At 54.8% G+C, this 27,486-nt stretch overlaps 1 protein-coding gene across 1 annotated transcript in view; it reads left to right on the top strand.

The window, feature by feature from the left end:
* Positions 1–27,486, top strand: part of CORO2A (coronin 2A) — a 60,079-nt gene that overhangs the window by 9,465 nt on the left and 23,128 nt on the right. Inside the window, exon 2 of the mRNA XM_056117069.1 lies at positions 21,179–21,379. Within this exon, the coding sequence (XP_055973044.1) occupies positions 21,179–21,379 (201 nt within the window). The remainder of the gene's footprint in view (positions 1–21,178; positions 21,380–27,486) is intronic.

Here is a 27,486-nt window from a genome sequence, read left to right as displayed (position 1 = left end):
TGGTACCACCTGCTTTTTTTGGCTCTTGTGCAGGCTGGTTGTGAGGTTGGAGATCGGATAGAGTAAGGAAGGCTCTGTGTGCAACAAATGCTGCCAGGGTGTCTTGAGCTAGGCAGCCCCAGGGATCAGTGTCTGGGGTACGGAGCTGCCCATCTGTGTGGAGAGGCCAGCAGTCACCCCTCGTACCCCTAGGTTCACAAGTGCCCCCAGGATTCTTGGGTCTGGGTGGGCAGGGCCCTGAACTTGTGAGCCCAGACCAGCCCTCATGGTCCCTGTCATGGGGAAGGACCTGCCGAATGCGGCTTAGGGCCTGGCCAAGGGAAGGGGTGAGGCCGGGGGGGGGGATGCCATGAGTTCCGTACACGTGTCCACCCACGAAGGATTCCAGACACGTGTACCAGGCAGGCTAGCACTGGCTGGCAGCATTTGGTATTCTTTGGTCTTTCCTGGATTCCATACCTTTTCTATGGGATCGGAGTTTTGAATTTCGCTTTGGTTTGGTTTGGGGGCCATCCCCAGTGGTGCTCAGGGCTAACTCCTGGCTCGGTGCTCAGGGATTACTCCTGACTGGCCCAGGGAGCTACACAGGGTGCCGGGTTTTGAACCCCGGTCAGCCACCTGTAAAGCTAACGTCCTACCCCCTGGAGCAGCACTCTGACCCCGCGAGAAGCATTTTATTTCTATAAAGCTTTAACTCTGTATCCAGGGAGCCAGCTCCAGGGCCTGGAGCATGCGCTTTGAGAGCCCAAGGCATCAAGTCTGATCCCCAGATCTATTGTGAGCACAGACTTGGGGTTTTCCCCAGAGCACTCCCACTGTGGCTTAGAAAACAGCAACAAAAGGCTGGCTCCGGAGGGCCAGCGAGCAGAGCGGCTCGGTGGCATGGAGTGTGGGCAATTGTGCACAGAGCCCCAGCACACCTGCCTCTCTGCCACTGCCTGGGCCGGGCAGCTGGGCATCACTGGGCATCTCTGGGTGCAAAAGCATTCAGCTCGGGGCTGGAGCGATAGCACAGTGGGTAGGGCGTTTGCCTTGCACGCAGCCAATCCAGGTTTGATTCCCAGCATCCCATAGAGTCCCCCGAGCTTCGCCAGGAGTGATTCCTGAGTGCAAAGGCAGGAGTAACCCCTGAGCATCGCCAGGTGTGACCCAAAAAAGGGGAAAAAAAAGCATTCAGCTCGCCAGCTCTGTTGGCCAAGTATCAACAGGAGAGACCCCTGGGACCCCTGAACATTGCTTGAGAGGTTTTCCCCAAAACAAACAAAAAAACACTCTGTGGACATATATTAATGTATATTAATTATAGATGACATAGTACTGGCCATTCTGGTTGATTTGTTTGTATGTTTGTTTGGGGGAGGGGGTGTCATACCGAGCTGTACTCAAGGCTTACTCCTGCCTCTGCGCTCAAGCATCCCTCCTGACCAGGCTCAGGAGACCAAATGGGGTGCTAGGGACAGAACCTGGGTCATGCATGCAGGCAAGCGCCCTATCGGCTGGACTATTGCTCTCGCCCAGTTCAGCCGATCTAAAGTCACAGGCTTGGGGCGGGGAGGTTGGAGGTGACCCCACGTGACCTGCCTACATTCCTGCATCCAGAGCTGTCCCTCCAGCACGGATGGACCCAGAGCACAGGGTCTGCGAGGGTGCAGGGGGTGCCTAGAGAGGGGAGGAGAGTCTCAACGGTGCACACAGGACCCCCAGACTCCATCTGGGACCCTGATTAGTGTTGTAGGTGGGTGCAGCCCAGCCTGCTCTGGGACCGACCGTTTCTCAACACTCTGGCTTTCACCCCACCCCAGCCCTGCAGCCCGGGGCAAACATCTTGCATTCGGCCTCGTGCTTCTGCCTTTGCTCCTTTTTTGGGACCCGGCCCCGTCCCACCTCATTCCTGGGTTACCTTGAGTGCCGGCCACCTGTCTGTCGTCAGAGGCGCCCTTGTGGCATTGTGGTATCTTAATAACCCCCAAATTAAGGAGAGGGGACCTTGATTTTATGGGCCACAAGGGAAGAGCAAACTACAGATGGTTAAACAAGAATCAGTGGCAGAGTCAGAGATGCTGAATTGTTCCCAAAGCTGCACCTTGGAGTCTGTGCCCAGTCAGTCTGTCGTTCCAGGCTCACAATGTCCATTCGTGGCTGGACAGCCCTGTCCTCCTCCTCCAGGAGGGAACCGAAGCCCTGAGAGGCCCAGGTGCTTCAGTAAGATCCCACAGCCTGCAGGGATCTCAAGCCCCTTCCATCTGGTTTCCACCCCTCTCCTCGCATCTGATCCCGTGGAGAGCGGAGTGCGGACCTGGCTCTTGGAAGGAGAGAGGCCGCGTGCTGCATGCAGGCTTATTCCCAGCAGGCCAGTCATTAAAACCCAGCGCGATCAGTCAGGGGAGAGGCCTGGCGGGGGACGGAAGAGATAATGGACAGGAAGGGGAGCTTGTTGCTGGGTTGTCAGCCTCATCCCTGGTGTAACAGGAGCAGGACGGGTGGGCCTGAGATCCCCCTCGGGGGACCACAGAGACCCAGTCCCCCGACCCAAAACCAGGCTTCCATTGAATTTTTGGAATGGGCCTGCTGCTGTTCATGTATGGATCTCTTTCTCCGTGCAGAAGGCAGCTTTTTCTTTTTCATTTTTGGGATCACACCCGGTGATGCTCAGGGACTGTTTCCTGGTTCTTCGCTCAGGAATCAGTCCTGGCATTGCTCAGGGAACCATATGGAATGCCAGGGATTGAACCCGTGTCGGCCACCTGCAAATACCCACTGTACTATAGCTCAGCCCACAGAGTGCGGCTTTGTCCTGTGGATGCTCAGCCCCACCAACTCCCCGGCTGCCCTCAGGGACCTCAGAGAGAGGCGATAACTCCAGAGTCCTGAGACCCCAGACACAGGGCCAGGGAGACGGCTCAGAGGGCAAATGCATGCTTCAAGCTCTCCATGCGGGGCCCCCAGTTCTGTCCTGGGACCCCCAAGCTCCTCCGGACCATGGTTCCACACACACAGAGCCAGGAAGAGCCTCCGAGCACAGCTGGGTGTGGCCCCCCTCCCCACAAACCCCCCAGATGAAGAGAGGGCCCTAGAGGAATGGGAAGCTTGGTGTCTGCAACTCGGACGGCTGTGCGAGGGGGCAGGGATGGCGTGGAGGGACGCGTGCAGACTGTACCTTTGGGTAGGTGGGGCGTGAGGTGGAGCGCCCCATGTGGAAAGGTGTTTGGGAGGAGTTGCCGGACAAAAAGGGACCTCTGGGGGACAGGAGTAGGGGGACAGGGCCCTCAAAGGCGGTGCCCACTTGTACACGAGAGGCCTGTGGTGGAAAAGGCCTTCTCCTCTTCTCCTGACCTGGTTCTATAACACACACACACATGCGCACACCACACACCACACACCACACACACACACAACACACCACACACACCACACACCACACACATACCAGACACCACACACACCACACACCACACACACCACACATATACACACCACACACCACACACACCACACACCACATGCACACACCACACACACACCATATGCACACACCACACACACACCACACACACCACACATACACCACACACACATATATACACACGTGTGTGCACACCCCCCAGCATGCTTAGACCCCCTGGTGCGTGGGGCAGAGCAGTGCAGGCTGTTGATGACAGTAAGGCCAAAGGCCGTGGAGGTTGTCTGAGGGGGAGGAGGTAGAAGGAGCCTGGTGGTGGGCACTCTGGGGAGGGGGCCGCGTCCCGGTGTTGTGGGGGGGACAAGAAACCTGCATGTCCCCATGGGAAACGTGCCCACTATCCCTCGAGTGGCCTGGGGCGTGCTGGGGCGGAGGACTGCCTCCAGCCGCAGTGCATCTCTGGCCTGGCTCTCTCCTTGGGACAGAGTCAGCGCGTCCCTGCCGTGGAACTGGGACTCCCTGGGCTGCGTGTGGGCCGGGCATTCTCACAGCTTGCTGCCCCTTGGACATACCCGGCGGTGCTCAGGGCTCATTCCTGCCTCTGTGCTCACTCCTGGCTCTCTGCTCTAGGCTCACTCCTGGCTCTAGGTCTGGGTTTACTCCTATCTCTGGGCTCTGGGCTCACTTCTGGCTCTGGGCTCTGGGCTCACTTCTGGCTCTGGGCTCTGGGTTCACTCCTAGCTCTGGGTTCTGGACTCATTCCTGGCAGGGCTTGGGGAGACCATATAGGTGCTAAGGGATAGAGCCTGGGTCGGCCGTGTGCAAGGCAAGCGCCTTGTCCACTGTACTATCACTCCAGCCCAAGCTTAGACTCAACCCCTTTCACTGCTCTCCCCTCTACCCCCTCCCTTGGTAGCCCCCTGTGTTGTTATCAGCCCTCAGAGTACCTCATCTTTATCCCATTCTAAATGCTCATTGGGGTACAAGGGAAAATGTTCTCTCTTTTTTTTTTTTTTGCTTTTTTGGGTCACATCCAGTGATGCACAGGAGTTACTCCTGGTTCATGCACTCAGGAATTACTCCTGGCCGTGCTTGGGGGACCATATGGAATGCTGGGAATCGAACCCGGGTTAGCCGCATGCAAGGCAAACGCCCTACCTGCTGTGCTATCACGCCAGCCCCTGGGAAAATGTTCTTTTACCAGGAAATGACGCGGTGTCGCCCACATTTGCCCATGTAGCCTCCACGCCAACACAGTGACTCCCACTCCCTCCCCACCCCAAGTGTCTCAGGTACCCCAGAAGGCTCTGGAGAGGAAGGGCTGACAAGAACAGCCTTGCGCGTGGGTTTGCCTTCAGTAGGTGAATCCACGCATGGGCGGATGAATTCACTTCATCTGGACTCATTAACGCAGAGGGGATTGGCAGTTGTATGAGCCCGTTTTCACCTAGTGGACAGAGGGTTCAAGTCCTCCCGGAAGACCGCAGTGGACAGTGACTCTGGTCACACTGCAGAGAGGGAACGGGGCGAGAACCTTTGCCTTCCCACAGATAGTGACTTTCGGCTACAGACAAGGAAATAAAAACAGGGACAAACTGAGTTTGATAAGTAGCCAGCCCAAGGTTGTTGTGCTTCTTTTTAAAATTTTTTTCAGTCTTGGGAACCATTTGAAATAGAGCTTTATAGCCTGTCTGGTTAATGACGAATCTGTCCGCGTTCAGGCAGCGAGCCTTGCCACGGCTGCTGATAAGAGCAGATTCTGTGTCTCGCCAAGCCTGGGAGGGGCAGCGCTGTTCTCTTTCCATTTTGGGGGGCAATTAGTGATCAAAACAGGTTGGCTCCCCTGTTCCAGCCTCCTGGCCTTTTCTGTGTCTGTGGCCCAACTTTGGTGGAATGGGGTTTTGATTTCTTTCTAGAAACTCCCACACCACCACTAAACCCACAGAGAACCAGCACGGGGCTCTCTCTCTCTCTCTCTCTCTCTCTCTCCAACTTGGGTCGATGCACCCCAGTTTACCCTTCCCATCATCCCTTCCCAGGCTCAGACCCTCCTGGTTTTTCCAGCAGCAAAGTTGGGGCTCGGGTTTGGGTGTCTGTCTTCTCTCCCGAGTCTCAGGAACCGCATCTCTCCCACTCTAAACCACACTCCACAGAAACAGGGCTCACCTCTCAGAGGTCTGAACCCCAAGCAGACCCAGCGAGCACCAAGCACTCCCCCTTACCCTGACCTCCCCATTCAAAGATCTTTCTTCCCCCAGCCATCCTTGGAATTTGTCCCTTGGAGAGCAGCGCACAGTTAAGGAAGGAAATGTTTGGTATCGTTCCAGGCACGGGCTCAAAGGAAACTGCTTGGGTGGGAGATGGCTCTCCTGGGCGGGCCCCCAACCCCTAGCCGAGACCCAGATCCCTGCTTGGTGCTGCCTGGGGGGGTGTCCTGGAGAATCTGCCTCAGCCTCCTGCTCCCACACCCCGGGATCTCTCGGGGTCTGGTCCTGGCTGCTCCCCTGATGTGAAGTCGGGGAAACTGTTTCCCCAAGTGGGTCTCCGCCCCCCTCTGAATTCCAAGCTGCATGAGAGATGGAGGTTGCTTGGAAAGCTGTGGATGGAGCCACCCCAGGGCCTATGGGCAGGAGTCTCAGACCCGTGGGGGTGGGGGGAGGGCCTCTTGGGTGGCTGATGTCATCAGTGGGCTGCAGGCATGGAGGGAGGGTGGTGAGGGGACATGTCCCCGTCTGCTCAGGAGAGGTGCGGAGGGCTGAGCATCTCTGCCCTGGAAGGAGTGAGCTTTCCCTCGCTAGAAGGGTCCAAGTCGAAACACTCAGACTTTGCAGGTTGAACAGTGTGGGAGGGAGGGTGACTCGGGTGCCCACCCGTCCCTCGCATCAGGAACAAGTGACGTCAGCAGCCTGGTCTTGCCCCCAGGCATAATCAGATCACCAGAGAGAAGTCGGGAGTGAATCTGGCTCAGAATTAGATTAGGAGCGAATTAGAGCTTTAGGTGTACATCAGCATGAAGGGGCTGGGACAGTACACAGGCTCTCAGTTTCATCCAGACCAGTGTGCAGGGGTGGGGAGTGGGGGTTGGCGCCTCCTAGCACAGAGGGTCTGTCCAACTCATGGTCATTAGTTCTTCAGGAGGCCCCTCGGAGCAGAGGAGAGATGTGGGTGTTCTTTCTTTTTTTTCAATTTTATTTATTTATTTTTGGTTTTTGGGGTCACACCCGGCGATACTCCTGACTCTGCATTCAGAAATTACTCCTGGTGGTTATCGGGGGACCATATGGGATGCTGGGGATGGAACCCCGGTTGGCCACGTGCAAGGCAAATGCCCTACCCGCTGTGCTGTTGCTCCAGCCCAGATGTGGGTGTTCTGTGCAGTGTGGAGCCCTTCCTGATTTTTGCATACCGGTCACTGTGGGGAAGCTGTTCCCAATTTTTTTCTTTTTTTCTTTTTCTTTTTTTTGGGGGTGGGGTGGGGAGTGGCCACACTTGGCGATGCTCGGGGCTTTCTCCTGGCTCTGCATTCAGGAATCATTCTTGGCAGTGCTCAGGGAACCATATGGGATGCTGGGGATAGAAGCCAGGTTGGCCGTGTGCAAGGCAAGCACCTTACCCCCGTACTACCGCCCTGGCTGCTGTTTTCAAGTTTGAGTTTGTCTCACGTTGATCCAGTGTTCAAAGTGCTTGGCAGATAGAACTACTATCGTGGGCCCAGTTCTCCGATGAGGAAAACTGAAGCCTCAAAATGCTGAGTCAACTGCCGGCTCTCGGGGCTGATCTGTGATGGGGCTGAGTTTGAGCCCAGCACACAGGACCCCTACTTGTACCTGCAGCCACTGCTGTGCTGCCTCGCTGGGTCACCTTTGCCTTCCTGCTCCCTTTAGCGCCCCCACCCCAGGCTTCTGCACAGCGACAGGTAGGGATTCACAGCCCCATGTGAGAGATGAAGCCCTGGGGTCCAGAGTGGGACGGTGATGTGGGCAGGGTCACACAGCAAAGGGGACAGAACAGTCTGGTCCCCTGGTCTCAGAATATCCATGTCTCCCCTGTGTGGACCAAGGTGGGATTCAGGCCATTTGTGAGGGTCTCAACCCTTTATTTATTTGATTGTTTATTGGCTTTTTTGGGCCACACAGAGATGCCCCGGGGTTACTCCTAGCTCTGCACTCAGGAATTACTCCTGGCGGTGCTCGGGGGACCATATGGGATGCTGGGGATCAAACCCAGGTCGGCCTCCTGTGAGGAAAATGCCCTACCCACTGTCCTATCACTCCAGTCTCAACTCTTTAGGGGGAACCAGAGCCAGTTCCATGGAGGTGTAGCAAGACGAAGGGGAGTGGTCAGAAAGCCCCCCCCTCATCCCCTTAAGGGGTCCATCCTGGGGGCAGGAAGAGCCCATTGGGCTTAGACTAGCCCAAAGCGAAGGGGTGTGTAGGGGACTGGCATGGTCCATCTCATCAGGGACAACTCGAAGGCCATGAGGTCAGGAAGGATTAAATGCAGGCAGGAGCAGGGCCAGGGAAATAGTGTGAGAGGTAGAGAGTGTGCCAGGGCCCGAGCACCCCAGCACTGCCTGGAGCAACCCCATAAAGATCATTTTAGAAGGCCAGAGAGTACAGGGGTAAAGGCACTTGCCATGTATACAGCAGACCAGGTTTGATACCCTGCATGGCACACGGTCCCCTACATCTGCCAGGAGTGATCCCTGGGCCCAGGGTCAGCAGTAAGCCCTGAGCACCACCAGGTGTGTGTCCCACACCAAAAAGGAAAAAAGTACATGTACAGTCTGACACACACACAAACTCAGAGACCTGAGGGAGAGCACAGCTGACCCTGTTTGACCCCTGACACCACATATGATCCGCAAAGCTGGCCAGGAATGATCCCTCAGAACATAGCCAGGAGTGCCCTGAGCTCTGCTGACTGTGGCCCCAAAACCAAACCCCAGAATGAAAATTTCTAGCCAAGGTGGAGGGCAGGGAAAACATTTGTCTGACACTGCAGAAATAGGCAAATGCATTTAAAAAATAAAATGGGGTGAGAGCAGGAAGGAATTCCCCAGGGCACGCAGAGATGGAGACAGACCTTCCGAGAGGCAGGGAGCCAGGATGCCGTTCCTCTTCTCAATTTCTTTATTTTAAGTTGAAGTAAATATCTGGGGCCGGAGTGATAGTACAGCACGTAGGGGTGCTGGCCTTGCATGTGGTCAACCTGGATTGGATCCCCGGCACCCCATATGGTTCGGAGGGCACTGCCAGGAGTAAATCCTGAATGCAGAGCCAGGAGGAACCCCCAAACATCACCCGATGTGGTCTAAAAGACAAAAATTGGGACTGGAGTGATAGCACAGCGGGTAGGGCGTTGGCCTTACACGCGGCCAACACGGGTTTGATTCCCAGCATCCCATATGGTCCCCCAAGTACTGCCAGGAGTAATTCCTGAGTGCATGAGCTAGGAGTAACCCCTGTGCATCGCCGGGTGTGACCCAAAAAGCAAAAAAAAAAAAGACAAAAATTATTTAATTAATTAAATTGCCGTTAATCTCCATCACATCAAATGGATCCTTCCTTTTCTTTCTTTTCTTTGTTGTGGTGCTGAGGAGGGGCTCTCAGGGCCTCCCACGTGCCGTGCTGAGTGCTCTGCCTCTGAACCTCACCCCTGGCCCTAAAATGAACTCTCTTCCACTGTCGGGCAGGAGGGGGATGTGGCTTAGAGGAAGAGCTCTTGGCCTCGCAAGCGCTCCTGTGGCTGCTATTTCCGTGTGTGTTTGTTTTGGTGTGTGCTACCCCCGTGGGTGCCCAGGAGCTACTCCCCACTGGGTGTTCAGGAGGGGTCACTCCTGAAGGTGCTTGGGGCATGGACCCTGAGCCTCCCTTCTTTGCTGGCCCCGGGCGGGCAAGCGGGCAGGGGGTTGGAGGAGGAGGACATCAGTTCTCGAATGAGGAAGTCACCTGTCAGTCCTAGAGCTGGGCAGCAGAGGGTCAGTTCCAACTTGGCTCCTGGGCCCGTGCCAGCAACACCTATTCTCGGTCTCACTGAATCTGAAACTCAAGGGTGCGGCCCAGCAACCGGGGTGTCAACCTGTTGGCTGTGAGGCCCATGGGAGGGGCAGGACTCAGGAGATGAGCTGCTGCGTCTCATCTTGGGGACGGGGCCCCACCACTTCCTCCCCTCCCTGTCCTCTGCGCCCCGCCACGGTCTGGGTGGCAACAGCGGGAAGGTGACCTCACTATCCTCTCCTGGCAGCGGGTGCAGAGCTGCCTGGGGACCTGATTAGGGTGAGCTGCTGCGTTTATCTCCATGTGAACCTGCAGGTAAGGTAGAAGCAGGAAGGAATTTCCCAGCACCCTCCTGCGTGAGCATCGGGCGGCCCAGGTGAGGACAGGAGTGGGCCCTCGGCCCAACTGGGGAACAGTGGAAGGACTGACAGTTTCTCTTGGTTGGTTGTGCTGGTTTTTTGTTTTTGTTTTGTTTTGTTGTTGTTTTATTGAATCACTGTGAGATACAGAAACGAGCTTTCGTGTTTGAGTTACAATCATATAATGATCAAGCACCCATCCTTCCATCAGTGCCCATTCCCACCACCAGTTTCCCCAGTATACCCCTTCCTTTCCCACCCCTCCCTCTGCCTCCATGGCAGACAATTACCGCCATACTCTCTCTCTACTTTTGGGCATTATGGTTTGCAATACAGATACTGCGAGGCCATCACGTTGGGTCTTTTATCTACTTTCAGCACACATCTCCCATCTCTATAGATCCCTCCAACCATCATTGACTTAGTGATCCCTTCTCTATCCCAGCTGCCTTCTCCTCCAGTTCATGAGACAGGCTTCCAACCATGGAGCAATATTCCTGGCCCTTGTTTCTACTGTCCTTGGGTGAAAGTCTCATATTACTTTACTTTATATTCCACAAATAAGTGGTTGTGCTGGTTTGGGACCATACCCGGAGGTGCTCAGGGATCACACCTGGCAGGACCTGGGGGACCATTTGGGGTACTGGGGATAGAACCAGCAAGAGCTCTACCAGCTGTACTATTGCTCCGGCCCCGGAAACTTATTTATTTCTTTGGCCTAGCGGCCAAGATGTGGCCGGGGAATGAACTAGGGTAGGCCAGGCCCCCTGCCTGTCTCAGCCCAACCTTGTGCGGGCAGATCAGACCAGGCACCTCTTCAGAACCCTCCTTCCTCCCGCCCCTGCACCCACCCCCCAAACCCCCCTCATTTAAAAGCCCTGCGCGTCTCCTCCCGCCGCTAGACCAAGTCTCAGAGTCCGCCGCCTTCTCCCTGTGCTCTGCAGTGCTGGGCAGGAAACAATCCATGGGTTTCTTCCTTCCAGACTGGGGAGGAAAAAGAGGAACTCTGTCTGAGCCTGAGGCCCAATGTTGGAACTCACTGTTTGCTGAGGCTACATCCACCCCAACCCTGACCTGCTTACAAACCTGGCCACGTCCAGCTTGTGTCCAGTGTCCCCAGCCTCTACTGCCTCCAAGCACCCATGCCCAGCTGCCTCTGCAGCCCCAGACCTCCTGGCTCTGTGTTGAAGGTCCTGCGCCCTCCCACACACACACTGGGCCCCCTTGGGTCCTCTTGGCTACCCCAGCCCCCAAGCTTACGTGTTCCTCGCTTACCCTACACCTCTGGGGCCCTGGAGGCCTCTGCCCGCTGTAGCCTGAGGCTTGGCTCGGGACACGGTCACTCCCCGCGCGTCTCTCACTCTCCATCTCCCTGCTCAGCCTGCTCCATCCTATGCTCCCTAAATCCGGTTTACTGGTTCTGTCAGGTTGGCAGCATGTCAAGCTGAGTTTGCGGGGGGACAGCTCAGCTCTCAGGCCCCTCCTCCTCCTCTTCCTCCTCCTCACCCAGGGACACTCCTGGCACGGACTGGGCTTACGGGGAGGTGGGGTGGGGGTTCAGCCCCCGCCTGGGGTGCCCTCTTCGGACCTGGAGCCAGGCCTCTCTCTGGGCCTCGGGCTCTCTGGCTGTCCACCCCCAAACAGAAACTGGAAGCACCACGGGGGCACGCGTGGTGTGATGCGTGAGCAGGAAGTGGCGGCTCCCTGGGTGGCCCTTTAAAAAGAAGTCCCCAGTGACCCTTGCCTCTCGAAACTGGCCGATAAGGTGATTGCGGGGCCATAAATGGGCCTGCAGCCTGGGTCCAAGGCCTGATTTGGGAAGCAGCGGTGGCATCGTGCGTCTCGGAAGCCGGCTCGGATCACGACCTGCCTTTGCGAGCTTGGGAGCCGCTGTCTGGCGGGCGAGGTTCCGGGGGTCAGTGCCTGGGGACAGCGGAGCCCTCGCGGCGTTGGAGCCTCCTAACAGGTGGGCAGGGCACGGCAATGGGGTGAGTGGAAAAGCCAAAGTTGAGGGGAAGGGGGTGGGTGTGGGGGCTGTATAGTACCGCCGTTCTATACAGCCCTGGCATGCGTCCCACCTGGGTTTGATTCTCGGCCCCGCATGGCCCCCTATCAGCATCGCTGGTGCGACTCTGTGTCCCACCCCGCACCGAGCACCACCAAGTGTGACCTCAGATGACCCGGACAGCACCGCACTGTCAAGTGCTTGTGCTAAACCACTGGCCTAGTTTGTCGGCCCAGAATTGCCCATGGGGCCCTTGGCCCTTCTGGGTGCTGTTGGGAGCACCCCCTTTCCCCCCCCAACCCCAATAAAAATAAGTAGAACAAGCTGAGCGGGGAGAACAAGGCCTGGCAGTGTCCCGGAGTTCCCGGCCTGGGGCGTGGCCTCCTGCCCCTGGGCCTTCTGCATCCTTTGACAGGGAAGCTGGCCTGGGGGTGTGGTGAGGCCACCTGGGGCAGCTGCCTCTGGGATCCACTCTATGGGTGGGCGCTGAGCAGCGGGGTGGCGGGGAAGGGGACGTAGAGGATAGAGCGGGGAGGGGAGACTGACCAAGGAGAGGAGGAGAAGGAGAGGCAGGACAGAGTAGGGCAGACTGTCCCGTGTGATACCCAGATTGTGTATCGCATCGCTGAGTCCTGGACCAGCCCCCGGGAGGTGGGTATCGGGATGATGTTCTGGTGCACGAGGAGGCAGAGGCCCAGAGCCAAGTGGGAGATGCAGGACCTGAGCCAGGTGGCTCTCCTGTGCCCCGGATGCTGGGGTGGAGGTTCCTCAGAGGCTGCTCAGGCCATCTGGGACCCCGGGGTGAAGAGGAGAAGGGTGGCCAGGGAGCCCCCGCAGTGCCCTCTGTGGGATGGAGGAGGGTGAGTTAAAGTGGGGTGTTCAGGGGGAGTGGGCTCTGGGGTGATGGCTGTGTGGGCCGGAGAAGGCGCTCTGGAGAATGCTGAGCTGTAGTAGGGGACAGGGATGAAGGCCTGAGCTGGCGTTTGATGGAGGGATGAGAGCGGGGGGCCGGGTTGGGCAGGTGAGGGGGACTCCAGGAAGCAGGGCCTGGCCCTAGGTGGTATCAGGTGTCTGGAGAAGGTGTGACCCTTGTGGGGTTGGGGAGGCCCTTCCAGGTCCCTATGGACTGGGAGCAGGCTATGGGCTGGAGCCAGGAGTGAGGCATCACCCTCACTTCTCCTGGAAAGGACCCCCAGGGTCCCCTCCACCCCAGAGAGGCACAAATCCGCAGGGCTTCTCAGCCCACTCTCCCCGTTCCTCGCTTCTTCCAGCACCAAGGTGAGCGTTCCCGGTCGCTGGCACCTCCAGTCAGCTCTGCGTAGGGGATGTGACTCAGAACTCCCCCCCACCACACACACACACACACACACACACACACACACACATATGTCAAGACCTCCACAGTCTGTTTGTGGGGCATGTTGGACCCTACTCCTGGCTCTGCTCAGGGACCATTGAGGGTGCTGGGGAGTGAACCTGGGTCAGCCTCGGGCAAGGCAAGCTACCTTACTTGCCCGCTGCCCTCTCTCTCTCTCTCTCTGTCTCTCTCTCTCTCTCTCTCTCTCTGGCAACAACACCATCTTTTCTTCTGGCCAGAACCAGTCCTGGCAGTGCCCCGATCCTATGGGCTGTCTCCTGGCCAGGATCGCAGCAGCATTAATGCTCCCTTGGATGGCACAGCCCTTAGGTATCACCAGGAGAGAGAGTGGGGGCCTTCTGCTCCCCGTGGGGACTCTCAACTTGGCTTGGAAGCCCAGCCCAGCCCCACCAGCTGTGTGACTGGGGCCAGTCACGTAACCCAAATGCACCTGGGTTTTCTCCTCTGTCAAGATGGGCCAATGGTGGTGGTGTCCTGAGGGTCAGTGTCCAAGGTAAATAAGGACCAATCTCCTCAGGTAGCAAACACTTTAGCGTGGCTGGCATGGGTTGTCCCTGTACCCTGACTCTCCTGGGTTTTGTCTGTTTGAAGTTCAGTGCTTTCTTTTCTGCATGTTTATTGCAGTCTGGCAACATGGCCACAATTGCGTGTGGTTTAAGGCACCTTCCTGGCCACCAAGACGCCCCAGGTTTCCTCCACCAGGCCAGGCCTCTTGTGGAGGAAACAGTAACTTGCCCGAGTCCCCAAGTTCCCTGACACCCGGAACCACGTGGGTCCATGGAGTCCCTGAGAGGTTGCTTGGGCTGCCGAGTGGCTGAACTTGACATCTTTGCTTTCCTCGCGCTTAGCTAGTTCCCGTTCCGAAGCCAGGTGGCTGCCCCCCAGCTCCCCTGCCCACTGTCCATCCCCAGCAGGTGTGAACCCCGCCCTAACGGATCACACCGTCTCCTGTTGCCGGGTATAAACAGCTGGGGATCAGCACCTCAGGCCTCCTCCCCTTCCCAGAGGCAGCCCACCACACAGGGCCAGGCACCCAGTCGGCTTGAGGCCCCTCTGGGGGAAGTTTGGTGATTCAAGTCCTCATAGCCACCCTTTATGATTTGGGGGCTACTCTGTGACAAACCCTGGTTTGGTGCATAGGGTCGCCCTTGGCCGTGCTCAAGGAGTCCATTGATGCCAGGGATCTATCTAATTGGCAAAGCCTTTTGGGCTGTTGCTCCAGCCCCCTTTCACTGTTCTGTATTTTATTTATTTATTTATTTATTGACTTTTTGGGTCACGCCCAGCAATGCTCAGGGGTTACTCCTGGCTCTACACTCAGGAATTACTCCTGGCAGTGCTCAGGGGACTATATGGGGTTCCAGGGATTGAACCCGGTTGGTTGCATGCAAGGCAAATGCCCTACATGTTGTATGTACTGTTATTGCTCTGCCCTTTCACCTGTTTTTTTTTTAAATACAAATCCTTCTGTTTTCTTCCCCCTGTGTTAAATGGTCTCTGATTCTGGATGGTGGATTCTTTAGGAAGTTAGTTCTAGAGTCTTGTCTTTCACTGGCAGATTGTGAGTCACTGGTGATTTATAATAGGATCATCATCCCAGGGAAAGTTGAAAGTCTGGAAACAGTGGGTGGTAACGGATCCAACTTATCCTGCTCTTATCCTGCTTGGCCTGGGGCCCTGCTGCCAGTACCCTAAATCTTCACTCCCCACCCCCCCACCCCCCCGCTCCCCAGGGAATATTCTACCACTTCCACTTGCTGCATCAGGCAGACTGGCACATGGTGGCAGCATGTCAGCCAGTTTCCTGGGAGAGCGCCAAGGCCGTCTCTTGCTTTAAAGGGAAGAGGGAGTCTGTGGCCCAGGTCCCATCTTGTCACTGCAGATCCCTTGACTGCCCAGGGAAAGGCAAAAGTGGAAGACCCGCCCTGCTAAAACGTGAGGGCTAACCCCTAGCCTGGTCCTCAGGCCGTACGGAAACAGGTTGAGAACAAAATTCTCACGAGGGAGAATTCTCAGACCTGCTGCAGGAATGCTCCGTGGTTGGGAGATGAGCTTTGACAGCTGGGGGCTTGGTTCTTTGAGCCCTCAGGGCAGGTTTGAAGCTCCAGAAGGTTTTTGGGATGCATCGGAAAGAAGCTTTCCAGGCAGGTGTGAGGCCAAGATCAGGACCTGCATGGGTCAAGCACTGGAGTCAGTAGCGGAACTCCCACATTCCGTGGACTTTGTCCTCATTTCTGCTCTTTTTTAGATCACCTTCAACACCTTGCTCTGTGGTTTGTTTTAGTTTGGGGGCCACACCTGGCAACACTCGGGCTTACTCCTGGCCCTGCACTTACGGATCACTCTTGCCTGGGCTCGGGACCAGCCCCGGGTCGGCTGCATGCCAGGCAAGCGTTTTACCCTCTCTTATCACCCCCCGCCCTAAGTCCCTTTACTCTCAGAGTCACTTGCTCCCAATTTTAAATGTAAGGACTTTGGTTTCCTCTCTCTTTCTCTGTGGCTGGCATTGTGGGCTGGTTTAGACCCTGCCTCATGGTGGAAACGGGGGCAGAGGAGCGCAGGTTGTCAGAGATAAAACTAAAACTCGAGATCTGAACAGTGGCTTACAAAGGGACGAAAAGGGCAGCGTCAGGGACACCTACCTGTCCTCCTCCAGAATCAGGTCCTTCCCATTCTTCCCGGAGGCCAGGAACAGTGCAATTAATGAGTGATCTATTAGGGTGGTTGCTGCCACACCCGGTGGGGCTGGTTCCAGCCACCCTGCGGCTAAATCTTGTCTTGCAGTGATTCAGGGCCTCTGAGGGCAGGCAGGGAAGTTTTTCTTGTCCGTCAGAGGAGCCCCTGAGTCAAGCCTCAGCCTTTTCCTGCTCACTTCCACAGCTCCGATTCTTCTGGTCTGGGTCCAAGTGCTGCCCCTACCCCAGCAATCCCCAGGAGAGACAGGGATGAGACAGGCTATCAGCCATGGAACTATCAGACCTGAAGAAAGAAACCAGTAGTATACGGGGCTACGGAGGTATAGCTCAAGGAGGTTGAGAGCAAAGTGGGAAGCCCGAGTTCAGTCCCTGATACCCTCCCAGTACCCCCCAGCACCTCCAGGAGCAACTGATCCCCAAACATAGAGCCAGGAGTAAGCTCTGAGCACAGAGCTGGGAGGAAGCCCTGAGTACCAAGTCAGGTGTGTTATTTTATTGTTGTTGTTGTTGTTGTTGTTGTTTTGTTTGGCCCACACCCAGACACGCTCAGAGCTTACTCCCAGCCCTATGCCCAGGGATCATTTCCAGTGGGGCTCAGGGGAGTATAGGGGGTTCCAGGGATCGAACCCAGATCGGCTGCATGTAAGGCAAGCGCCCTACCTGGTGTACTATCTTTCTGGACCCTCAAAAAATCGTTTTGATTTAAAATCAGAAATCAATGGAATGTTAAACCCTGAGCAGACAAAAATCCTTTGGGGTTGTGTGTGTGTGTGTGTGTGTGTGTGTGTGGCGGGGGTGTTTGCAGCCAACAGAGCCTTAATCCCATGCGTCAGACCCGCTAAGCGTGCCTGGGGGGACACAACAGCAGGAGAGATGCCACCCCCTGCTTTGTACCCAAGTGCCACGCCCCGGAAGGCCTCCTGTGGCTTTGATGTGCGACGGGCAGGACAGGACGAGTGGCCTGGGATACACCCGGCCCAGATCAGCCCCTGCCGCCCGTGGGCGAGCGCCTCGCATGATGAGCGCCCGTTGCTCTGGTCCGTGTTTCCAGGCAAGTGCCTGCTTGTGGGGAAAGTGAAACTTCTCCCCGGATGCACGCCCACCCCCACGTGACACGCCTGCAGGCACACACGCGTGTGTGTGTGTGTGTGTGCCGGGCACAGGTGCACCTCCCCTCCCGGTGCCCATGCCTCTCCTCCCTCCTGGCCGGGACGGCCCCATCCCCCACCTCTGTTTCCTGCCATGGCAACGGGTCGGGAAGAACCTTGGTGCTGGAGATAAGGTGCTGGGGCGGGGCGGGGCAGGCCAGGTGTGGCGGTGGGGCTGGGAGAGGAACCGAGAGGCCAGGGTGGAAGGTCACACACATTCTTCCTACGTCAAGGCCAGGTCCTCCGTGAGGGCCAGCACCCTCATGCCAGGGCGGGCACACCTGGTCTCCTTTCCCATAAACGGGGTGATGAGGCTGGTGTCGGTGTGGTGTGGGCCAGGGCATATCAGGGTCCAAAAGCTTTGGTCATCCTGGTGACTCCCTGTGGGAACCTGGACAAGGACCAGGGGCATCTGGCTCCCCCCGACCCCAGTAGCCCCCGCTGGTCACCCCGCAGCTCTCCCCACCTGTGTTGGGGTGGGGATACACCTGCCTGCTGAGCCTGCGGAAAGATGACTGCCACGTACGTAGCAAGCTCCCCACAACTGCGTGTTTTCTTGGCATGGAGCTGACTGTGAGCCCAGGTAGAGTGCCCCGGGCCTCACATAGCCCCCAGGAACCCCCAGCACCCCCACCCCCCAGGTCTAGGGCCAAGTCCAGCTGCTTCCACAGGTGCACAGACCCTAGAAGGAGATTCTGGATCTGACTTATGCCCCCGGCTTGTGTGGTGCTGTCAGCTGCAGCACCAGGCCTCTGAGGCTGGCTTCCACGGTACCTCACCACTCCTTCCGTCCTGCCCTGCCTCTGCCCAGGGGCTAGTACCCAGTGGTCAGAGACATCCACCATCCTTGTCACCAGCTCCTCTTCCTCCCTGCCTCCATCCTGGTAAACCCCCCACCCTGACACCCTCTGAGTCCCGGTTCCTCTGCACGGTTCCTGGGGTGACCTGCAGCTCCCTGTGTACCCAGGCGGGTGGCATTGAGCCTGCTACCCTTGGCTGGCCCTGCCTGACCCACAGGTGAACCTGAGCCATGAGCCCCACCCAGCCCAGAGCTCCTGGCCTAGCACATGTCTCTCTGCAGAGGAAGTCGTGGACACTGCTCTGACCCAGCCAGCTCTCGGGGAGCCAGGACAGAGGGTCAGGCGGTCTCTCCTCCCTGCGGCCCGGCACACACTTCCTGAGAGGGGTCCCGGCCAGGTCTCAGCATGCTCTGGCCTGGAAGCAGCAAACTGCTTCCACCTGTGAGCTCTGGTTGGAAGGCACAGGGGCTGCAGGACGGCCAAGACCTGGGGTCAGCAATCACAGGCCCGTGAACAGCACCACGGGCTATGGAACAGGACTGCCCCCCTACACACACACACACGCATGCGTGCACATGCACACACGTGTGTGCACACACGCACACGCACATGCATGCACGCATACACACACGCACACACATACACACATGTGCACACGCACGCACATACACACACATGCACACACAAACATGTGTGCACACACACACGCACACACACACACAGCCTCTCCAGATGAGGTGGTCAGCAAGCCCAGAACCCAGCCTGCTGTCTTGCCCCCACCCTCACCCCCACTCTCCAAACTCTAGCTCAACCCAAGGCCCGAGGTAGTTCCTTATCAGCCCCCTAATTCCAAGGAGAGTTCCTGGTGTTCTTAGGAGGCTCCAGCACCAACACACAGCTCACGGGACCCAGCACGAGAGAAGCCAGGCGGCTCCTTGTTTATATCTGGGAGCGGGGACAGTGGGAGGCCACGTCTGTCAGTGTGTGGGGCTGCTCTGTTGGAACCAGACCTAGCGGCGCTGAGGGTTGAGCCTTTTGATCCGTGTCCCCCGGCCCCGCTGCCATCGCAGACGCTAAGTCAGGCTGTTCATCATCGACACTAACTCTGTCTCTCTCTGATTCTCTTTCCCTTGTCGAACTGGCCACTAGGAAGCTCCGATCCCAATCTGAGGGCCGCCTCCTGTGTGGAGGACAGCGGGGAGCACTCACCTGATAGCTTAGCTCCACCTGCATCTCAGGTGATGTCTGATTCCTGCATCCCCGCACCCCCACTCCCCACTTCCTCCCTGAGGCTTTCCCACTCCCTCCTATGTTTTTTTGTTTGTTGTTTTTGGGAGCACCTCTGTCAGTGCTCAGGGCTTATTCCTGGCTCTGTGCTCAGGAAATGCTTCTGGCCAAGCTTGGGGATTCATATAGGGTGCTGGTCAACTACCGCGCACAAGGCCAACCCCCCTACCCGCTGTGCTATTGCTTCAGCCCCACTGCCTCCTGGCTTGTGTTTTCTTCCCGAAAGGTTCCTCACATCCTTCTTGGGGTCTGATGGACACTCATGACTTGGTCCGAGCCAGGATCTGACCAGTGCAGCCAGGGTTTGGGACTTGCACTGGGCCTCCTCAGGAACAGGTGAAATGCTGAGCTTCATGGCTTCCACCTGTCTGGCTGTCCCGGCAGAAGCTGCTGGGTTCCCTGAAGTGTGTAGAGGCCAGGCCACTGTCCCTCTGGACCTCCCAGGGGGCAGCGTCTCATCCTGTGCCTTTGAAGCAGGTCTAGCGAAGAGCCTCGTGGTCTGGCCACACGGGCCAAGCAAGGTCGCTCTGTGTCCAGGGATGGTCAGCTCCTTCCCCTCGGAAATCTGAGGGTCTGGGTCCAGGAGCACAGCACTGGAAGGGGCACTTCTGAGCAGAGCCCCCAGCCTTAGAGAAGAAGAGCCTGACGCCCCACTCTTAGCAGGGCAGAGCCAGAGGTCGCAGGAAGGGGAGAGGGCGTGGGGTCAGAGGAGAGCGAGTCCTCTCTCCCTACCCCCGGAAGATCCCGGGGAGTGTTGGGAGAGGCCCTGGCCATGATTCTGGAGGGGAGCAATGAACAGGGGCATCCAAGAGTGAGCATAGGGTGGGGAGCATGACCAGTGTAGGTGTCCGAGGTGCCCTCTGGCCTCAGTGGGGACGGCATGGGAGGGCTGAGTGGGGCCGGAGGGTCTCGGGAAGCCCTTTGACCTGCACAGACACAGGGAAGAGGAGGCCACCCGTGGCCTTGCAGTGGTCATGCGTGAGATCCAGGCCCTCCTGTAGACCCTCAGGAGCTGGCGCTGCCCACCCTTCAGTTCCAGTCTCCCTCACTCACCTCCCCGAAGTAGTAATAGTAGTTGTTGTTGCTGTTGTTGGTGGTGGTGATGCTGTGTGTGTGTGTGTGTGTGTGTGAGAGAGAGAGAGAGAGAGAGAGAGAGAGAGAAAGAGAGAGAGAGAGAGAGAGAGAGTCTTTGCGTGTGCTCATGCATTTATTTCTTACATTTGGCTACTCTTACTAAACCAGGGGCGTTCCCTGAGACATCCCAAGGCTACTCGAACCCATCCTTCATATCACAGTTCACCTGTCCCTTCCTCTGGAGCCCCCCCCCCCCCCCGACTGCCATGTCCAAAGCTCCATTATTACCCCAAGCACAGCAGGCTCCAGGGCTCTGGCCTCCCTTTGCCCCCCCGTGCAACACCCTTCGCTCCCCCAAGGCCAGGCTCAGATTGACCCTCTCCAAAATCCCAGAGCCTGCCAGTGATGCCTGAGCCGCATGCAGTGGTGCCCAGTAGGGAGTGAGTGAATGAGTCTGAGGCTGACTGGGGAGCAAGGGAAGTGCAAGACGCTGGGATGATGATGGGGGAAGTCAGAGCTGTTGATGGATCTTGATGGATCCAGTCATTGAATCTCAAGTTTCTGAGAAGGCTGCTTTGTCATCTCCCCGCCCCCCCCCCCCGAGATACATTTTACAGAGAAGAGAAACTGAGGCTTCTGAGGTTAAGTCATTTGCCCTCTCAGTTGCAAGAGGTCTAGTAGGACCTGGAGCACAGACAGATGGGCTTCAGGACACTTGGCAGAGAGTGCCATGAGGCTATTTAGTGCTGGGGTGGGTGACAGGAGGTGCTGAGTTCTCTCTCTCTCTCTCTCTCTCTCTCTCTCTCTCTCTCTCTCTCTCTCTCTCTCTCTTTCTCTCTCATGTCTGCCTTTGGCTCCCCCACTTGAAGGTGAAGGCGGGAGTGAGAAAACAAACAGGTCAGCAGTAACTTGAGTCCTGCTCATTCAGCTGCCCTCCCTGCTAGCCCCTCGCTGTCCTGATTCCCACCCCCCCATGCACCTCCTTATCACAGTGACCCTGATGCCCCCCTGTGTTGTCTGTGCCCCCTGCAGATGTCATGGCACCCCCAGTACCGCAGCTCCAAGTTCCGCCATGTCTTTGGCAAAGTAGCCTCCAAGGAGAACTGCTACGACTCCGTCCCCATCACCCGGAGCGTCCACGACAATCACTTCTGCGCCGTGAACCCCCACTTCATCGCTGTGGTGACTGAGTGTGCCGGTGGAGGCGCCTTCCTCGTCATCCCCCTGCAACAGGTAAGAAGGTGTGACAGGCTCGGGACCCAGGCCACTCTGCAGGCCCCGAGGCACTGGCGGGGGATGTGGCAGGGGAGAACCTGGGGCCTTGGGGTCGACAAGGGGGCTCAAGTCTGCCCATGACCGCCAGGGACCTGGTAAGTTGTGTGGGACCTGGGTGTCCGTGCCGGGTGTCCGTCCCCTTTCTTGGTGTGTCAGCTTCATTCGTAGCCTCCCAACTCCGAGGACCCCCTGCAGAATTATTCACTCCAGAATAAAATATAATGGGGGGGGGCAAGGGGGGCATTCCAAGGGGTGCACAACAAGCCTGGAGGCCACTCCCAGTGATGCTTGGCTAAGCACATTGGGGGGGGGCCTCAATGCCAGGGCCTGAGAATTCAATACTCCTTGGGTACCACATTGCTGGGGCTTGCCCAGGCCACCCCAACTTTGCTTGGGGGGGAGCCCCAGAGATTCACCCAGTGATGCTGGAGGGGATTGCAGTGCTAGGGGTCAACCTGGGTTCAGACCTATGCAAGGCATCCACCCTAACCCCTGTACTGCCTCCCCGGGCAGTGGTTTCGTTAGGCCACTCCTGGCAGTACTCTGGGGTTACTCCTGGCTCTGCACTCAGGAATTACTCCTGGCGGTGCTCAGGGAACCTTATGGGCTGCCGGGGAGAGAACCTGGTTTGACCACGTGCAAGGCAAGAGCCCCACCCACAGTCCTATCTCTCCAGACACATAAGATTCTTTATTTTAATGCATTGCTGGGCTCCCAGGATGCTGGAGAGATCTCTCCGCCTTCCCCTCCCCTCCCCCTAGCAAATGAAACAAACATTAAAGGCCAGACCTGCCTGGGAGAGCAGAGGAGAACAGGAAGAACAGGCTTGTGCTATGTGTGATGTTGACAGTGGAGGGTGGACCACAGGCATTGGCTGATATTTTGCAGTTTGATCCCCAGAATGGCAGCTCCATATCGATTAACCTGCTAACAGGCCTCCCCGTCCCCCCCGCCCCTGTCTTTGTTTTAAAGCAAAACCTCCCTTCAAGAGCTGGGGGTCGGGGGGTGCGGGGGTGGCGGAGGGTGGCGTGCTGCTAGCAGGTGGTGCCTGATTCACTGCAGAGGGAGGTAAGTCCTTTCCCCAGAGGGACTTGGTCACAGAGTGCACAGCACGGCCACAGATTAGGATCAGGGAAATGCAAAATCAAAGATTAACAAGCTCCTACGCTACCCTGAGTTAGTCAGCCAAGACTGCAAACCATACACTTAGACCCCCAAGAGAGAACCGAAGAAGTTCACATCAGAGACAGATTAGAATCACGTAGATAGAGAAGGCTTTCAGACCCTGATGCAGCCAAGCAAGAAATCAATAAAGAGATTTTAAAATTCTCATTTGTTTTGGAAGTTTTAAAAAGCATGTTCCTAAATAACTTCTAAGTCCAAGAAGACAGCAACATGAAGTTAAAGTTACCGAGTGCTGGGGCTGGGGAGATAGTACAGTGGGGAAGGCATCTGCCTTGCCCAGGGCCAACCTGGGTTCAGTCCGCAGCATCACATATGGTCAGTTCTTCGAGGACCATCAAGAGTGATCCCTGAGCACAGAGCCAAGAGTAAGCTCTCAGCACTGCTGTGTGTGGTCCCCAAATAAGCAAAAGTAATTCAAAATACCAAGTGCTAATGAAATATATCCCCAAATATGTGTATGTGCGCAGGAGGTGGTGGGGAGGGGTGTGGGGGGCAGGAAAATGCCTTTCAGGGAACTCAAGGAACTACAATGTAGAACACTAATGCTTCTCAGGGGGAAAACAATGAAGATGGAAAATCAATGACTGTCTCGAAGAGGTTAGCTAAAGAACAACAGAGCAAACCTAAAGGAAGTTTGAAGAGGGGGATAATAAAGAAATCAAGGAAGGGTCCTACAGATCCATTAGAGAAGGTAAAAACCAAACCTGCATTCCTAGAAAAGACTGTTCAGCAAACCGCATATGGTGCCAGGAGCTGAACGCAGGCAGGCTGCGTGCTTAAGCGCCCTACCCCTGAGCTGTCAGCCTGACCCCTGCAGTGTTTCTGAGGGATGGTCAAGAATACAGGAGAAGGGCCGGGGAAAGGGCTCAGTGGGCCGAGGTGGTGCTGCGCTTATGGGACACCTGGGTTTGGTCCTGAGCATCAACTGGTCCCCAGCATTGACAGCTTCAACTGCCAAGCTCTGAGACACCACGCACTGCCAGATGAGCCCTCTCCCACCCCCCTCACCCTGCAAACAGAAAGAATAAAATAGAAAATGTGCAAATAGCCTCAGGAAACGTGCAGAAAGTAAAAAGGTTTTAGGATAGGGGCTGGAGCGATCGCACAATGGGTAGGGCATTTGCTTTGCACGCGGCCGACCCAGGCTCAATTCCCAGCATCCCATATGGTCCCTCGAGCACTGCCAGGAGTAATTCCTGAGTGCAGAGCCAGGAGTAATCCCTGTGCATCACTGGGTGTGACCCAAAAAGGAAAAAAAAAAGGTTCTATGATTAGACCAGCTCAAAATGTAATACACCCATCTGAACCATTTTATAATAACCTATTCGAAAATGTTGGAAAGATGGACCAATTCCTAAAAATACATATAGCTTGTCAGTATTGGTTCAAGCAGAGTAGAAAACCTGGATAGTCCTTCAGCTAGCTACTCTTTTTTTTGTTTGTTTGTTTTGGTTTTGGGTTTGGGTCATACCCAGTGGTACTATCAGTCTGACCACCCACAGCTATTTCTAACTGAGCAATACAGATCCGTCTTTTTTTTTTTTTTAATTATTGAATCACCATGAGAGCAGTCACAAAGCCTTTCAGTTCAAGTCTCGGTCCGTCATACAATGATCAAACACCCGTCCCTTCACCAGTGCACATTTTCCACCACCAAGAACCCCAGTATACCCCCTCTCCCACCCACCCCCCACTGTGTGGCAGATTTCCACTTTACTCTCTCTCTCTACATTGATCATATTCAATATTACGACAAAAGGTCCAACATTGTTATTTGGAATTTTTCCCAACATTCAGACCTGCCACATAGACATCATTAGAAAATTTGTTTTCTATTGCTGATTATGAAGAGAATATGATGTTGTGTGGCCACAATAATGGCCACACGAATTTGGATTTCTGATATTTTAGTAATAAACCTAAAGGGATTACCGCCAGAAGCCCCTAGGTTCCGAGATTGGTATGTGTGCCTCTGGGATCATGGTCGGTCAGAAGCCAGAAGAGGCTTTTGAGGGTGGCAACCCGGAGCATTGTCATGGCGGAGAGCAGGGCCGATTCCACCCGCATTCCATAAAGCCCCACGTGCCTCATCAATGCAGTCTCATAACTGGCTGTCCGTTAAGCTCTAAAAGATGCAGGCCACCATGTCACCACCGCAAAGGGGGGCAGGCGGAGGGACAGACACCCTTCCCCTCCCCTCCCCGGGCAGCATAGCACCATAATTAAATACACAGTCCAGATGTATTTTGGTTGGGCATTATCTTTTGCTCAGATTTTCTCACCACCATTCAAGCCTGATTTTCAGGGACAAATGCTAGATCATTTACTTTCCATTGATCACTTTGCCTGTCAGAAAGCCGTGCGGTTTGGAAAATAGTCCTGGAACCCGCATGCCAGAGCCATGCTTGTAGAAGCTCATGGTCACCGGGATTTCAGCTGGAGAAGGCAGGGAGACAGCACCTACCCCATTTGGGGCCTCCCGGTGATATCGGCTCTGAATGGGGCCCAGAGAATTCTCCGGGAGCTAATACAGATCCATCTTAAAGAAAACAGCAGAAGGAGCCAATACCAGGTTCATACAGGATTTTTTTATTTATTTATTTTTTTACTTTTTGGGTCACACCCAGCGATGCTCAGGGGTTACTCCTGGCTCTGCGTTCAGGAATCACTCCTGGCGGTGCTCAGGGAACCATATGGGATGCCGGGGATCAAACTCAGATCAGCCATATGCAAGGCAAGTACCCTACCCACTATACTATCTCTCCAGGCCCTATATAATTGCATAGACAGTGCCTGTTTAACTATCAAGAAATTAATATTCCCATATTTCACAAACATTTCCAGAGATTAGGGAAAGCTTCCCTCTTGTCCTGTGAGGCCACAGAAATCTGCATTCCAACATGAGACAAGGACAGAATAAGTAAGTAATGATGGGCCAGTCTCGCTCAGGAAGATGGAAGCAAATTACCCGTCAACTGAATTTGGCAGTGACTTTTATTTTTAAAAGGCATCTTCAGAGTGATAGTACAGCAGGTAGGGCTTTTGCCTTGCACGCGACTGACCTGGGTTTAATCCCTGGCAACCTGCAGAGCCAGGTGTAATTCTGAGTATCATCGGGTGTGGCCCAAAACAAACAAACAAAATAAATAAAATAAGAGGCATCTTCAGGGTGATTTGTTGCATGACTTAATATTAGTAAAACTATGAAGGTACATCGTCCTGTTAACAAATAAACAGAGAAAAATAGGAGCCCCCTTAAAAAATGCAGAAAAATCATCTAAGAAAACTTGATACCCATTCATGAGAAAAATTCATGGCAAACTAGGAAAAGGGAATTTCACTAACACATAGGAAGCAAAATTTTATTTTTATTTATTTTTTTGAATCACCGTGAGATAGAGCATGACAAAGCTGTCCGTGATTGGGTTCCAGTAATACAATGTTCCAACACCCATCCCTCCACCAGTCTAATTTCCCAGCACCAGTGTCCCCAGGTTCCCTCCACTTCTCCAAGCACCCCCACCCTGCCTGCCTTGTTTTTATTTTTTGTATTGGGTTTTGTTATACAGTTTTATTGGTGTATTATTTATAGTTAAATATCAAGCACATAAAATACGTGAATGGCCATCACTCAGCTTTAATAAACCCTCATCTTTCTCTACTTTAATTTTTTTAATGAAGGAGCTTATTGCATGTATAATTATACCCTTCTCTGTGTGCACTTCAATCCCATTTTTCTCCTACCTCTCTGAAGATAACCAACCCAGGGCTTGGTGTTGCTATCACCCTGGATGTAAACACGGTACCTAGGGCAAAAAAAAATTGTTGTAACAATTGACATTAAACATAAAGCAGATATAATGACTTTTTACCCATACTGTAGTTGTATATGCAATTTATACCAGTAATATCCAGTTAAGCTATAAATAAAATGCCTATAATAAATTTTTCCTACTAAATATTTGTGATTTTTGTATATTTATTTTTCAAGTACATAAATCACTTTGAAACATCCTTCAAAGCACCAAGCATCATAATCACCAATCATTATAGTCAGATTTTTTTTGAGGGACCTCACCAAACGATGCTCAGGGGTCATTCCTGGTGATTCTCAGAGAACCATATGAGAAAACAGGGATCTAACCCGGCTCAGCTTTGTGCCAAACACCTTAATGCTGTACTGTCGCTGCAGTCTGAGATCGTAAGAGTTTTAAGTAGACACCAAGGAGATAGGTCGTCAGTTAGGGGAAAAGACCCCAAATTTGATTCCTCACACTGCATGGCCCCCCTGAGCATCATCAGGTATAAGCCTGGTAGCCCTCAGCACTACTGGTCCCAAGTGGTACTACATAGCCACACCCTAGCATTGAACCCTCTAGCCCAGATATTACTGGGAGTGACTCTTGAACCTCCTGAGCACTGCTTGGGGTTCCTCCCTGAAAATTAAAGGAGATTTAACTAGACTTATTGGACTAGTCTTATTGGATAGTTCAATATGCCTATGCAAATGTTTCACACCAGAGTCAAAATTTTAAGTCTCACTCATCTCTTGTCAATGTCTTGCTGAAATGCCATTAAAATGCTCACCAATTTCCAGGGATTAAAATAAAATGAATGGAAATTTGAGTTCTCTTCAAATATTTATTTTGTGAGGATCTATTCTGAGCCAAGTATTAGGGATCAGGAAGTTAGCCTACTTCCTACTTAAGGAAGTTACCCCAATCTTGCAAAGAACCTAAGGCTGATAGAAGAAAAACTTGACATTCTCTTCTTTGCTGTCTCTTAGATTTTTCTGCAAACGGATTTTACAAGCTATTTCTGGTGCGAAAAGTCAGCTTCCATCTTTAACCCACAGAATTATCTAACCTCATGCATAAAAG

This window comes from Sorex fumeus, unplaced genomic scaffold, assembly GCF_029834395.1.
Source record: "Sorex fumeus unplaced genomic scaffold, SorFum_2.1 ptg000034l, whole genome shotgun sequence".
Classification (NCBI taxonomy): domain Eukaryota; kingdom Metazoa; phylum Chordata; class Mammalia; order Eulipotyphla; family Soricidae; genus Sorex; species Sorex fumeus.
This window is presented reverse-complemented; position numbering and strand designations above follow the sequence as displayed.